Source organism: Stenella coeruleoalba (assembly GCF_951394435.1).
Source record: "Stenella coeruleoalba genome assembly, chromosome: 13".
Taxonomy (NCBI): Eukaryota; Metazoa; Chordata; class Mammalia; order Artiodactyla; family Delphinidae; genus Stenella; species Stenella coeruleoalba.
The window spans coordinates 78,776,339-78,792,022 of NC_137159.1; the positions used below are offsets into that span (position 1 = coordinate 78,776,339).

At 37.6% G+C, this 15,684-nt stretch overlaps 1 protein-coding gene across 3 annotated transcripts in view; it reads left to right on the forward strand.

Annotated features, from left to right (window-relative positions):
* Positions 1-15,684, forward strand: part of NBAS (NBAS subunit of NRZ tethering complex) — a 340,369-nt gene that overhangs the window by 6,831 nt on the left and 317,854 nt on the right. For all 3 annotated transcript variants that reach the window (XM_079940671.1, XM_079940670.1, XM_079940672.1), the window contains exon 6: positions 4,108-4,151. In XM_079940671.1, the coding sequence (XP_079796797.1) occupies positions 4,108-4,151 (44 nt within the window). The remainder of the gene's footprint in view (positions 1-4,107; positions 4,152-15,684) is intronic.

A 15,684-nucleotide genomic window follows, 5' to 3' on the forward strand; every position in this document is an offset into this window, starting at 1 on the left:
GAGACCAGTGATACTCTCTGTCCTCTTGAGACATCAGTGGCATTACACACATCTAGAAGAAGTCTCTAAGTTGGGCTTTCCATGTACTTCATTTTTAAGTAGTATATCAGTTGTGAAAGGAATAGCAACAATAGCAACTAATTTAGGAAAACGAGTTGATTTTCTGGGAAATTATCAGCAGGAAGCCAAATGTGTTCCATCTCTGAGGGTGGGGGCTGCTCCTTTCTTTAGGGGAGCCCTAACTCTTGAGTCTCAGAAGATAAGCACTGAGGCAGAAATTTCAGGTTGCCTAGATACCAGTCAAAAGTTTTTTCTACTACTTTATTATTGAGTAAAACTAGTATTAATGAGCATTCAGTTGTTAGCACACTGGTTTTAGCTTTCTGCTTGTGAAATTTCTTTTTCCATTTATTCAAATGGAACTGGACCCCTCAACTTTTGGGAGAGTAGACAAGAGGGTTTGCCCCCATTGGGGCACCGACTTCAGATTGGGAGGCTCCGTAATCCTTCTTAAAACTATCAGGATAGAAATGATTGGCAATAATGACAGCCTTTCAGAACTTCATTTCTTCATCTGGCATGGCTTTAATAGGCAGGACCCTTTTCTCTAAGAGCAACAGTGAGCATCAGGTGGCACAGTGTTTGAACTGATGTTGTTCATAGAAATGGGCTAGCATTTCCTACTCCATTTGCTGCAATGATGTCAAATTTTTTTTTGGAGAAACGTGCTCATCTGTGACTTCTTTATGAACAGCAGATAGTAATCAAAATTTGCATCTTCTTTCCATGAAATGAGAACATTAATGGAATGATTTTAGGTGTTAAGGTTGGAATATGCATGTGGGGATGGGATTGATATTTAGGCTTGTGAAGGAGAGTTTGACAAAGGGTTTCTGGAACTTGTTAATAAAAACTGTGATGAAAAGAAAAAATAATTGTTTGCTTTTGTAAGAGCATTTGCTACTGGATTACTAGTGTGTAAAATTATATTTATAAAACTTATACATATATCCAGCTCTTTAGGAATTCACTCATGAATTTGAGATTAAGTGGTAAGGGAAGATTTCTGGGCAACAGAAGTGATGCTCATCAAGGTCTTACTCATCTGGTCTGTAATTTGCAAAAAAGCTTTGTAACTTACTATATTCAAAGACTCTGGTATGGTGAAGAGTCAGCTCTCTCAGGAAGCCTTCCAGGAACTCATTCCCAGTGGATCCCCCTTCCCCTCATTGGTTAGGTGCTGATCCTTTATGTTCCTATAATAATTAACACATTTATTATACTTAATGATAAGGTAATGCTAACAGTGTTGGGCACCACTGTGTTCGTTGTTTTTTTTTTTTAACATCCAGCATTGTGTGTTACATGTGTTAACTCAATCCTTGCAGAAGGCCAATGAGGTAGGTATAACTATTCTCTATTTTAGAAATAAAGAATCTGGCACAATGTGGTTAAATAACTTGCCCAAGGATTTGAAATCAGCCATCGTAGCTTCATTGTTCATGCTCTTATCTACAAATCTCTGCTACCTTTTGATCATGCCTTTTAGCCATCTATGCGCATATGCTTATATGTGGATTTCCCCCAGTATATTTAGGGCCATTGCTTTGCACAGCTCCAGGGGTGCCATTTGCTTGAAACTCAAGTGATGGGGTTTGAAGTCTACAGCTCCATTATACTGTGTGTTCCTGGGAGGCGTGGGCTGTCCTTTTTTCCTAGCACTTGTATATTTCCTTGGATGTAATAGGTGCTTAGTTTATGTTTAATGAGTACGTGGTGTGTTTGCAAGTGGGACGGGGAAGCAGATGCTGGGAGGGCATTACAGGGCAAGCCTGCTGACTTGCTCGGAGTTGGCACTCAGTTGATTTTGTTGAAAATAGACACCCACACTTACTTTGCAGTAACCTGAAAGGAAGTGTCTTTGAGCAAAGATGTGGGATGGTGAGCAAAGAAAAAGGGCAAGGTAGATCCCCGAAGTCAATGCTATGAATAGTGGCTGTGCCTGAATAATATTTAAGACGTTTGTTCTCTCTTCTCTGTACGTGTCTTCTCTACCACAGTGAAGAGCACATACAATCTAAGTTGGCTCCAGAAGTAATAGTAGTGGGCACCCAGTATCCAGTAAATATTTGTTGAGTGGATTAGAATATGAAAGATAATTACAGTATCTGGGGTTATTATTCAATGTTAGGAAGCAGTTATAAATGTGAAATGGTTTTTGTGGAAAACATGCAAAGCTGAAACACACTTTAGTTTAGGAGACAGCTCTGCCTTTTGCAGGTTGGACTGGGGCTGCTCTTCCCCAGCTTAGGTCTGTGGTGAGTGGCAAGTGACTCTAACAGCTTGCTCTAATGTGGCGTACTTAACCTGCTTGTGCGTGGCGCTCACGTGGCTGAAAGGTGACTTGTGATTTGCTACTTTAATTTGTAACTTGGTGGTGGTTATGGATTATCGGTGGTTAATATATGTTTCTTTTATTCCTAGATAGTGAAGTAATATGTTATAAATATGGGAACTAATAAGAAACCATCACAGAATACAACAAAAAGCATTAAAATAGGGGACTCTTATAAAGAAGGCACCCCCTTCCCCCCAGTTTGCTCATCTATCTTAAGTGAATACATTCTGTGAAGTTTCGACAAAACAAATTTATGTCTCCCTCCCTCCCTCCCCTTTTCCAGCAAAAAGAGCAAACTATTATTTGTGATTATATTAAGGATGAAAGTAATGAACATTTACTTTGGTCTAGTTCATGCTAATTTATATGTAACGTCTCATTTAATCTTTTCCCAAAGCTGTGAAGTTGCTGTTACTTATCCTGTGTTATTGAAAGGAAAATGAAATCATGTTGAATATTTTGTCCAGGTTACACGAGAGAGCTGAAATCAGGTCAAGTTCACTTCAGAGATCATGTCCTTTCTGCTCTAGTCCACATAGAGGCCTAATAGTCCAATTTCTTGAGGAAATTTATTTCCATATTTGTAACTGGATTTTGTTATAATATTTTAATAAATGGCTAAAAATCTTAAAGAGTCTGTAAAGTTTGTTTTAAAGGTAATGCTTAGTTATTTTACAAATATTAGAAAATACAGTTAAGTAATTATGAAAGAAGAACAGCAAATTTTACTGTCCAAAGTTGTCTACTGTCAGCATTTTGGTGTATGTCCTCTGACACTTTTCTGTGTGTGTAAAAAATATAGATAGATAGATATATACTACATATATATATATGTAGATGATGCTGTACATTCTATTTGATACCTTTTTCTTGATAACTTTTGAAAATTAAGATATTGTCAGCATCTTTCCATGTCACGTATTGTAATAGCATAATATTTCATTGATTATATATAGCAAAATCTAATAATTAATCTCTTCATACTGGCTGTGTTTTTCTCTTTCATAACTTAGGCTGCATTAGTTGCCTTGATATCTGTGTATATCTAATTATTTCCTAGGGATAACTTTGTAGAACTTAAATTGCTACGTCAAATACTATGGACATTAAAGTTTTGGATAATTATTACTAAATTCTTTTCTAGAAGGTTTACCAGTTTTCATTTTTGAAGATATAATAATTAGAATACTTTAGTATATATTTCAATATCACAGATATTAAGTAGGTCGCTAATATAAATATGGTCAATTGCTAAAGCTATTTGACTTGTTAAAACAAGACTTTTCTCCCTAAGTGATTAAACTCTGCAATATGATTCAGACCAGTGGTTCTTAACCAGGATCAATCTGTGGAGCTTTAAAAAAAAATATTTGTGCCTCTGGGCCCCGTCCCGGATTTACTGCATCAGAGCCTTTGTGGATAGGGTCCAGGCATCTCTATTGTATTAAAAGACTGTGCTTAAAATCAGTTGCGCTTGTATCACTAGATTCCTAATGTAGCTATGTTCCTAGTGAAATAAGAAGGTTGGAAGAAAACACTGTCACCAATGAAAGGCTCTTACTTGAGGCACAAAACCATCCATATGAGAGAAGGAATGAGTTAGTGTTGTCTAGAGAAGTTGTCTGGTCTGTGTTTGTGATGTCTTATAGTACTACACAGCAGTGTTGTTATGGCAAAACTGTTGTCTTAATTTTACATATATTTTGCAGGTCTGCAAAAGATGATTTTACATCTATTATTGGGAAATGTCAAGGTAAGAGTTTCCAAAATAGTCAAAAAACGAAAAATTCAAATCTGCAGCAGTTAATTTTTTTTTTTTTTTAAACTCATTTGTTGGGCTTCCCTGGTGGTGCAGTGGTTGAGAGTCCGCCTGCCGATGCAGGGGATGTGGGTTCGTGCCCCGGTCCGGGAAGATCCCGCATACCGCGGAGTGGCTGGGCCCGTGAGCCGTGGCCGCTGAGCCTGCGCGTCCGGAGCCTGTGCTCCGCAACGGTAGAGGTCACGACAGTGAGAGGCCTGCGTACCGCAAAAAAAAAAAGAAAATCCTCATCTATTTATTTATCTATCTATTTATTTGTTTTGGCTGCATTGGGTCTTTGTTGCTGCACGCGGGCTTTCTCTAGTTGCGGTGCACGGGGGCTACTCTTTGTTGTGGTGCCCGGGCTTCTTGTGGTGGCTTGTCTTGTTGCAGAGCATGGGTTCTAGGCATGCGGGCTTCAGTAGTTGCAGCACATGGGCTCAGTAGTTGTGGCATGTGGGCTTCAGTAGTTGTGGCTCGTGGGCTCCAGAGCGCAGGCTCAGTAGTTGTGGCGCACGGGTTTAGTTGCTCCACGGCATGTGGGATCCTCCCGGACCAGGGATTGAACCCATGTCCCCTGCATCGGCAGGCGGATTCTCAACCTCTGAGTCATCAGGGAGGTCCCAGCAGTTAATATTTCTTAAAAGTCAGAATAGATACTGTTTATTGACAAGGATTATTATGAATTTATTAAAATAATTTTAAAGCATCTTAACTGATTTCTATTCTGTAAATGTTTTGCTTTAAGATCTGAATTTTGGAGAGATTTGAAATTGAAACTGTTTTACAAAAGTCTAAGCCAGTTTTGGGATAAAGTATTTGTATTTTGAATTCAATGCAGAAAATAATTTGTAGATATGTTAGGAGTTGGTCAGTTATAGACTAGTAAAAATAATCTTGGATTTGATCATTGTTTGATATACGATTCAGCAAAAATTTACTGAGTATCATTTATGTATGTGAAGCATTTTCCTGGGTCCTAGGGGTATGATTGTGAGCAAAAAGGCATGGCCACTTACCTCACGAGGCATGTAGACCCTCAACTATATACTTACAGACTGATAAATCTGATGAAGGAAAAATACAGAGCAGAGTGAGAGTTTAACCAGGGGTGTGAGATGAGATTGTTGAGAAAAAGTGACTTTTGGAAAGCAGCCTTAAGAATGAGTAGAAGGTAGGAGAAGAGGGGGGAGTGTTTTGATCTGTGGGAGCCGTGTATGAAAAGGTAGGAGAACCATATGGGAGGAAAACAATTAAGTGGGTACTGTTAGGTAAATGCATCTATTACTTACGTTTTATTTACAGGACCTCCAGTTCCATTTGTCTGACCTTGTGTTACTTTAACAGTGGAGTAGTTGTAGGAATCATCATGATGATAATCATAGTCATTGTGGTGATGACACAGCCACTTGTCATGTCCTTCCTGTGTGCCAGGCACTTGCATTTAGTGCTTTCCATGGACTTTTCCTCATTTACTTGGAAGAACATAGTATACATATTTTACCTTAAAGCAGCATTAGGGTAGAATAAGTAATCAACAGTGAAAGAGCAAGGAGAAGGGAGGCATTGGTAGCTTTGAAATCTGCAAAATGGTGGTAAGACAGAGGATTCCCCCTGGCTAGTTGGTCTTAAGTTCCTGGTGAAATGCAACATTAGTGGCCTAGGGCCAGTTTCCTTCTCATTTTTCTCATTCTCAGCTGTCCAGATGTGTTCAGAAGATTAAAAATCAAATATTTTAAAAATGTTTTCAGTCTCATATAAGTGGTGATATTGATTGTATTAGTATGTCAGAATCGTTATTCTTATACAATTCCACATATACTAGTGGATAAACTAGTAATAGAGTTCTTATGGAGTTAGCTTTACGTATAGTGTATATTGTCACTTAAAAGCAAATGTGAAATTTCCTACATATTTATATAAATTTACCTCCCCTTCTTAAAATCTGTTCCTTCTGTTCTGTTACTTGGAGAACCCTGTTCCCTCAGTACTCTGGTCAGTGGTACCATTATCTGTACCAAGCCAAAAATCTAGACAGTTTCTCTTCTTTTTCCTTCTCTCCCTTCTTTCTTACTTTGACAAATATTTATTTAGTTGCCACCATATGCCAGACACTATTGTCCTAGGCAATCTGTTTACAATGAGGAATAAGACATATGTTACCTAGATTTAAGGGTTTATAGTCCACCAGGGGAGAGAGAGAGAAATAATTCTTTGCACTTACACTGAGTGACACAGTGGAGAAGCCTCACCTTATCTTAACTTCACCACGTCCTGCGAATCTGTTTAAATGGCTCTTGCTTCCTGCTTGTGCACTTCAGCCATCACAGCCCTGGTTCAGGCGCTTAACATTTTTTTTTACTTGGTTTCTTACAACAGTCTCCTGACAGGGTTTTCTTCTATATGCCCTTCACTTATCAATACTTTACCCTGCTTGTCAAATTGATCATCCTTCATTGAGAATTCTCTCAAGATTACCCTTCAAGTCTGGCTCCACTGCTTCCTAAATATTAACCTTGGACAAGTTACTTTACCTCTCTGAGCCTCAATTATCTGTAATACAGGCAAACTCCTATAGAATGGATTGTGGAAAAATGATGTGAGCTAATATATATAAAGCTCTTAGCATAATGTCTGACATACTAAGTACTTAGGAGGCATTAAGCTATTATTACTGTTACTAGTACTGTTATTCTGCCTAAAATCTTTCAATTGTTCACTCTTGACTATAGAATGCAGTTCATATTTTCTAGTTCAGGACACGAGTCAGCCTGTGTCTGTCCTGTAAATACCCCTGCCATACGTCCTGTGATCTAGTATAAAGTAGCTTGCAGTTTTCCATCCCCATTGTATTTTTCATGCCTTGGTACAGATGGTTCCTTTAGCCTAGAAGCTCCCACCTTTATATTTAATTAATTAGTTCTGCATGTTTTAGTTCAAGCATCAGCTTTTTTTGGAAACCTTTTTTTCTTGCCCTCTTCCTCATGATTTGTGCATTTTTCTTAATGTTTCTGTAGGACTTTTTGTACCTATGTCATTTCACTTAGCCTAATCTTTCCTTTTTAAATTGTTGACTTGCTTGTTTGATTCCTAATTAGATTGAAGGCAGGGCTTCTGCCTTACTCAACTTTTTTTTTTTTTTCGCATTCTTAGTGCCGAGCATGGTGTCTGACACGTAGAAGGCGCACAGTTTTTGACCATATCAAGTGGATAATGGTAGTTGGGAACTATTAAAAAGATTTTTATGAATGAATCTATGAAGAAGTGTATTTGCTTGTTTCTTGTGAGTTAATTTTGTAAGTTCATGAGTGTGTGTGTATGTATGAGTATATGTACACATAATACATATATATGTATGTATTTTGTGTATCTATATAGACATATGTAAGTTTATGGGTAATTGTCATGATATTCATGCTTTTTATTCCTGTTGTATGCAAGTGTGTATACATACCACAATTAGAACAATAAGCGTAGGTAGGAAGCCGTATTTGCTCAGTATCTTTTTGAAAGTAAATCGAAGGGGAGTAGTTTTTGTGAATTTCTAAACCTTGGGGCTTTAGCATTTTCTGAATTTGCTTCCTATAGTTTTTTCACCAGCACTTATTAAAGTGGACCAGGCTTGGCTTAAATAACGTATAAGGATCAAGAAGTTCCGAGAAGAATAACTTGGGGGTATTCAATTGCCTTTTCTCCCAGTGCATCCCTTTTGTTGGGTGAGGGCTTGGGGTGCCTGCAGTGGACTTCTGAGAAGTGCTCAGAATGTTGGAGTGATTCAGACAGACAGCCCCTTTGAGCTTTGACATTAGACCCTACTCTGAATCAGTAAGTAAGCTGAGAAATCTGTAAGTTAACATGAAATTGGGAAGATTAACCCTTCTGTATTTTACACAAATTGTAATATTTGTTAGAGCTTTTACTGTGTACAGTTAATGTGGCAGCATGAGTGAGGTAATAATGCTTTGAGAACTAATGTTTTATTTTGTTGGCTTCTGAATGTGTGGATTTATGACTTTAATGTGCATTAATGGCTTCTTTCCATTTCATGTAATGTGAGGTAGTGATCATTTGCTTATTATCTAACTCATCTTTATGGGAATAACTCATATGCCAAATGATATTTCCTGTGTATGCCTGGAGAGGAGGAGCCGGATGGTTGTTAATGCGTTTCTGAAACTACATATCGTAGTCTGCAAACTGAAATAGGAGCTGTTTGGTTCCACTTTGGTATTTTTCAGTTATTGTTTTATAAAGTATATGCTGTTTGAGGATATTTAAATGTGGATTGCAACTTGTTGGCTATGTTTGCCAGGCCATAAATAGTAATTCAGTCTTCTCTTTCTATCCTGAATAGTGACCTAAAAATAGCACATGGAATTAGACATTTTCAGAGCTGTACTATGTTAATCAGGAGATTTTTCTCGTATTTCTGATTTTGAGATACCATAAACCAGAGCTTCCCAATGCTGAGCAGCAGCTTGCCTAGTGTAGGTGGGCTGAGGTCCTGTCAGCCCTCCAGTGGCCCGGTGGCCCTCTGACAGCATGAGCTCAGACTGGTTGCCTCCAGTTTCCAGCAACCTCATCAATTTACCTATAGGTGCCGTACAAACGTGATATTCTACGTGTGTCTTGACATGAAAAAGGTTGGGAAGCACAGACTGTTTGAAGCACCCAGATTTTGAAATGAAACATTTCATTCTTGAACTGTGATTCAGGAACCTCAGGTTATATGGTAACTATTTCTTTTCATAATTTTTTTTTTTTTTTTTTTTTTTTTTGCGGTACGCGGGCCTCTCACTGTTGTGACCTCCCGTTGCGGAGCACAGGCTCCGGACGCGCAAGCTTAGCGGCCATGGCTCACGGGCCCAGCCGCTCCGCGGCATGTGGGATCTTCCCGGACCGGGGCACGAACCCGTGTCCCCTGCATCGGCAGGCGGACTCTCAACCACTGCGCCACCAGGGAAGCCCTATGTCTTTTCATAACTTTTAATAAATTTTTTTCCTGTTGAAAAAATAATGCACGTTCTCAGTAAAAATTTTAGAAACTAAGAATGAGCAAAAGTAGAAAATAAAAATAAGCATACTATCCAGAGATAAGTACTATTAACATTCCATGATCTGTTCTTTCAGACATTTTTCTGGAAGTGCTTGTTACTATAGATATGCTCTGTGAAAGTAAAATGTTTTATAATCTGCTTTCTTCACTTAAAGATAGATTGTTAAGTCTTTCAGGTTGAAGTTAAAGAAGAACTTTCCGAAGTATCTTTTTTGATCTTTTTTTACTGGATAACTTCCTGAGTGTTAAGATGTAGGTCTCCCAATCATCCACATTATCTGGAAAGTGCCTATAAATTTGGTCTCTGAGGAGTAAGTACCTCAGTGTTATACTTGATTTCACAGGCAAGGTAGAACCATCATTAGGCCTTTGTGCAGATAATTGTGTATAACATAGGTAGCAGATTATTACATCTATGTTCATGGAGCTATTGGTTTATAGATTTTTTTTTTTTTGGGTAATGTTTTTCTGGTTTGGTATTAGAGTAGTGCTGGTCTCAAAATAATGAGTTGACCAGTGTTCCTTCTTTTTTTGTTTTATGCAAGAGTTTCTGTAAAATTGGAGTTATTTCTTAATTGATAGAATTCACCAGTGAAACTTGGAGTTTTGTGAGTAGGTTTTTAATTCCTAATTAAAATTATATAATAGATATAAAGCTTTTTAAAATTTCAATTTCATCTTCTTTCGGTTCCAGTTTTTTTAATGAAATTTTCCCCTAAATTTTAGCATATATTGGCTTAAAGTTGCTTGTAGTACTTCCTTATTATCCTTTTATTGTCTGTCAGACCTGTAGTGATGTCCCTCTTTTGTTCTTGATATTGGTAATTTGTGTTCCCTTTCTTTTCTCTTGATCAGTCAGGCCAGAGTTTTATCAGTTTATTAATATTCAATAAAAATAGGTTTTGATTTCTTTTTCTGTTGTTTTCTTTTGATTTTTGCTTTTATCTATATTATTTCCTTTCTTCTGCCTACTAGATTTAATTTGCTTATATTTGTCTAGATGGAATATGGAAATTTATATCACTGACTTTAAACCTTTTTTCCTCTGTAAGCATTTCAGCTTGTTGTAATATAAGCAGTTTTCTTATTGTTATCTAATTCTGTTGTGGTCAGAGAAAATATTCAATATGATTTTAACCTTTTAAACTTATTGAGACTTGATTTATGGCCCAGCATATGGTCTGTCTTCAAAAGAATTTGATTCTTGCATATGGTGCAGTTTTTAGGTATCGTGGTTTACAAATGTTAATTACATTGAGTTGGGTTAGAGCTGTTCAAATTTTTATATATGCTGATTTTCTGTCTAGTTGTTCTATCATTTCCTGAGAGAGGAGGGTTGACATTTCCAAATATAATTGTGTATTTTATTTTACCCGTTAGTTCTATCAGTCTTTATGTATTTAGGGGTTCTAGTTTATAGGTGCCTACACATATTATTTTGTCTTCTTGATGAAATGGCTCCTTTACTGTGATGGAATGTCCCTTTCTATCTCCCGTAATACTTTTTGTCCTGGATTCTATTTTGTCTAATATTATTACAGTCGCTCTAGCTTTTTTAGGATTCGCATTTGCATGACATATTTTTTTCTCTTCTTTTTCATTTATCTGTATTAAATGTACATCTCTTATAGAAAGCATATAATTTGTCATGCTTTTTTTTCAGTGTGACAATTTCTGTCATTTAATTGTAATGTTTAGAACATTTACATTTTTTAAAACATCTTTATTGGAGTATAATTGCTTTACAATGGTGTGTTAGTTTCCGCTTTATAACAAAGTGAATCAGCTATACGTATATATACATCCCCATATCTCCTCCCTCTTGCATCTCCCTCCCACCCTCCCTATCCCATCCATCTAGGTGGTCACAAAGCACCGAGCTGATCTCCCTGTGCTATGCGCCTGCTTCCCACTAGCTATCTATTTTACATTTGGTAGTGTATATATGTCCACGCCACTCTCTCACTTCGTCCCAGCTTACCCTTCCCTCTCCCTGTGTCCTCAAGTCCATTCTCTACACCTGCATCTTTATTCCTGTCCTGCCCCTAGGTTCTTCAGAACCATTTTTTTTTTAAGATTCCATATATATGTGTTAGCATACGATATTTGTTTTTCTCTTTCTGACTGACTTCACTCTGTATGACAGTCTCTAGGTCCATCCACCTCACTACAAATAACTCAATTTCATTTCTTTTTATGGCTGAATAACATTCCACTGTATATATGTGCCCCATCTTTATCCATTCATCTGTCAATGGACACTTAGGCTATTGTAAATAGAGCTGCAATGAACATCATGGTACATGACTCTTTTTGAATTATGGTTTTCTCAGGGTATACGCCCAGTAGTGGGATTGCTGGGTTGTATGATAGTTCTATTTTTAGTTTTTTAAGGAACCTCCATACTGTTCTCCATAGTGGCTCTATCAATTTACATTCCCACCAACAGTGCAAGCGGGTTCCCTTTTCTCCACACCTTCTCCAGCATTTATTGTTTGTAGATTTTTTGATGATGGCCATTCTGACCGGTGTGAGGTGATACCTCATTGTAGTTTTGATTTGCATTTCTCTAATGATTAGTGATGTTGAGCATCCTTTCATATGTTTGCTGGCAGTCTGTGTATCTTCTTTGGAGAAATGTCTATTTAGGTCTTCTGCCCATTTTTGGATTGGGTTGTTTGTTTCTTTGATATTAAGCTGCATGAGCTGCTTGTATATTTTGGAGATTAATAGAACATTTACAGTTAATGCAGTTATTGGACTGGTTAGGTTTTACCTTCTTATTTTTCTATTTGTCCTATCTCTTCTCTGTTTCCTTTTAGCATTTGTTCTGGGGTTTACAATGTGCATTTAAAAATTATTTTATTACACAGTGTACATCCCTCCTACTCCTTTGTACTGTTGTCAAACTTTTTATAAATGCTAAACTGCCACAGTATATATTTATATTATTATTTTTGTCCAGTAACTTTTTAAGGAATTAAAAAACAAGGGTAAATCTTTTATTTTCCTTCTATTTTCCATTTCACTTACTTTTCAACTTTTTCTTTCTGTAAACATTTCCATTTGATAGTGTTTTCCTTCAACTTGAAGAAATTATTTAATATTTCTTGTAATGCAGGTCTGTTGATAAATTCTCTTATTGTTGGTCTGAAACCATCTTTGATTTTTGCTTTCATTTTTGTAAACTATTTTCTCTGGCTATAGAATTCCAGGTTGACCTTTTTTTTTCTTTCAGCTGTTTAAAGATATCATTGCATTGTTTTGATGAGAAAGCAGCAGTCATTGCTGTTATTGTTTCTGTAGGTAGTGTGTCTTTTTTTTTCTAGCTGCTTCTAAGATTTTCTCTTTTTCATTGATTTCACAAATTTGGTTCTCATGGGACTTGATTTTTTTTCTAGTTTTCCCGCTTTAGGTTGATTGAGCCTCTAAGATCAGTGGATTCATAGATTTCAGCACATTTGCAAAATTTATGGACATTATTTAAAATTCAAATAAAATTTCCTAACTTAGTCTCTTTTTTTAAGCTGTGGTGGGCAGCCTAGTCTGAAAGTAGTTACTCTGGGTTTTTTTTTTTCTTTTAATTACAAAAGCAGTACATACTTTGAACAAATTCAAACAATGCAGAAGTAACAAAAAGATCGTTTTATCTTCTCAATTTGCATTCTTCATAGAAACTTATATTAATGGTTTAATATAAAGCCTTCTTTGCTTATATGAACCTGTACATAGATGGATTGACTTTTTTTAGGTAAAAAAACAAGATCATCTTATGTATTTTGTTCTTCAGCTTGCTCCCGCACTTACTGTATTGATGATGGCTTTCCCAGTCAGTGTGCACAGGTGTAATCCAGTCTTTTACACGAAGCCACAGCATTCCATTGTGAGAATGTGAACCACGTTTTATTTATCTGTTCCCCTCTTAGTAGAAATTTAGATTGTGTATGGTGGCTTGTTTTATTCTTTCTCTTCCCCTCTTTGCCCCTTTCCCCCTCTAACAGCACTGGAAAAGACATCTGTTTGTCCATGGGTGTAGCATACAAACTGTAGCTACTGCCATATTTCTTCCTGAAAGTTATACTTATTATGCAACCATGTAAAAGGTATGATTATAAAGCTATTTCCTTTCTCCACTGTCAGCACCATATGTTACCTATTTCTAAAATATTCATCAGGTTAGGCAGAGGGAAAAAAGCATCTCATTTCCAATTTGCATATGTTTAGTTATATGGTAGGGCATATGTTAAGTTGCTTTTTTTTTTTTGTGAATTGTTAGATCATATCCTTTTGACTATATTCCTCTTGGATTATCTGACTTTTCCTTATTGACTATTTTCCTACTTGACTATTTCCTTATTATTTCTATATAGTATGAATGTTACCCTTTGTCATATATGTTGCAGATATTTTTCCCAATCCATTTGTCTTTTAAATGTGTTATAGTGTCTTTTTTTTCCATGGAGCATTTTTTTTTTTTTTTGGTAACTGCATTTGTCACTTTTTTCCTTTATAGCTTCCAAGTTTTGTATGCTTTCACCTTTCTTATTCTAGGATTGTAAAAATTTTCTCATATCTTCTACTAACACTTTAATTTCAAACATTTAAATATTTAGCTCCTCTGCATGGCTTTTTTTTTTTTTTTTTTTTTGCGGTACGCGGGCCTCTCACTGTTGTGGCCTCACCCATTGCGGAGCACAGGCTCCGGACGCGCAGGCTCAGCGGCCATGGCTCAGGGGCCCAGCTGCTCCGTGGCATGTGGGATCTTCCCGGACCGGGGCACGAACCCGTGTCGCCTGCATCGGCAGGCGGACTCCCAAACACTGCGCCACCAGGGAAGCCCCTGCATGGCTTTTAGCGCCACTAGTTTACTCTTACTCACTGGTTCTTGATGTAAAAGTCAAAGTTGGGAGAGAGTGTTCATTGAACCCTTGGTGATCGTCCCATGGTCACACCCAGCTGTTTTACGGCAGCACTGAGAATAAAACCCGGTGTTCCTTCTTTGTAATTTTTTCCCTTTTCCAGTTCTAGTTTGGGTACGTGAGCACTGGATTGAAGTGTGCTCCTTTAGCCCTTGAGTGCTGTTGTGTCCCAGCCGAGCACGAAATGCTGGTGATGAAGTTATGAACAATACGGACACAGCACCTGACATTTTGGAATTTATAGTTTAATGCATAAGGCAGACAATAAAAGGTAGACAAATATATACTGATATGGGATAAGAGCTGTGAAAGACATGAAATCATTGGAATGGAGAAGAACAATGGAGCCTCGAGGCTGCTTAGACAGGGTGGTCGGAGCACACTGCCTAAGCAAGCAAGATTTAAATTGAGACGTGAAAGATGGAAAGGAGCCAGGGACCGGTTCGGGGAAGAGTATTCCAGGCAGAGCAGACAGCACTGACAGGAGCTCTGAGGTGCAAGCAAGCTCGGCAGTGGGGCAGGTTGAAGGGGCCGCAGCCAGTGCAGGATGAGCGCGGCTGTAAACGGTTTCACCAGCAACGTGGCAGCTGTCACACTGCTGGTTAACTTGATCATCAGCCCGTTTCAATACTTTTCAGAAAACTCCATTGACACTGACTTTGTACAAATCTGTGCTGTTCGTTCCTCTCCAGAACCACACAGGGTGCTGGAAAAATCTGATGATAATGTCTTTACTTTCACATTGTTATGGGAAATCTTCTCTTGTAATGAAAACATACCTTTATCTGGGTCAAAACACATGCCGAGTTTTCTGGAGCTGCTGGTTATAACTGGAAGTAATAGTAAAAACAAAGTCCCTTCAGGTGGAACTTACTTCAGACAGTTACGGAAGGTAGTACATAAATCTATTTATCCTCCTGTCAAAATGAAGAGGAAAGATGTTATCGCAGGTAAAACAGAGACAATGGAAACATGTTGCTGTGTTTCTTTAGAACATGAATATTTTTCAGGGCATTAAATTGTCCTCTTGCTGGTGTTTGTGTAGCATCTGTGTATTTGTGGGTCTTGAAGTATTCTGTTGTTTATCATTTTGTGCTTAAGTTTACTTCCAAGTTTCATTGTTTTTTAAAGCTGAGGACAGAGAACTGATCTTTTCCTTCATTTTATTCCCACCTTTAAAAAATTGCTTTTCCAAAGTGTATGCAGTATTTCGTTAGGCTTTAATAAAATTCCCTAGACCCTCCTGTGTTCAGGGGCCTCTCTTGGCTTTTTTTGGCATGCTTTTTACCTTTGAGAAATAGTCAGAATGAAGAAACTCGTTGGCATCTGGTATACTTTTCCCGTATACAGAACGTATTTTACATATATTGCAGAGATGAGGGGGGTTTAAATTCTACCGTACCTCTGTTAGGTGGAGAGAAGACTTCAGTTATATAATTCACGTTTAATTGTTAGCCCCTGAGGAACGGTAAACCCTTAGCATTACTTTACCCCGTTACTGTAGATTTTTCTG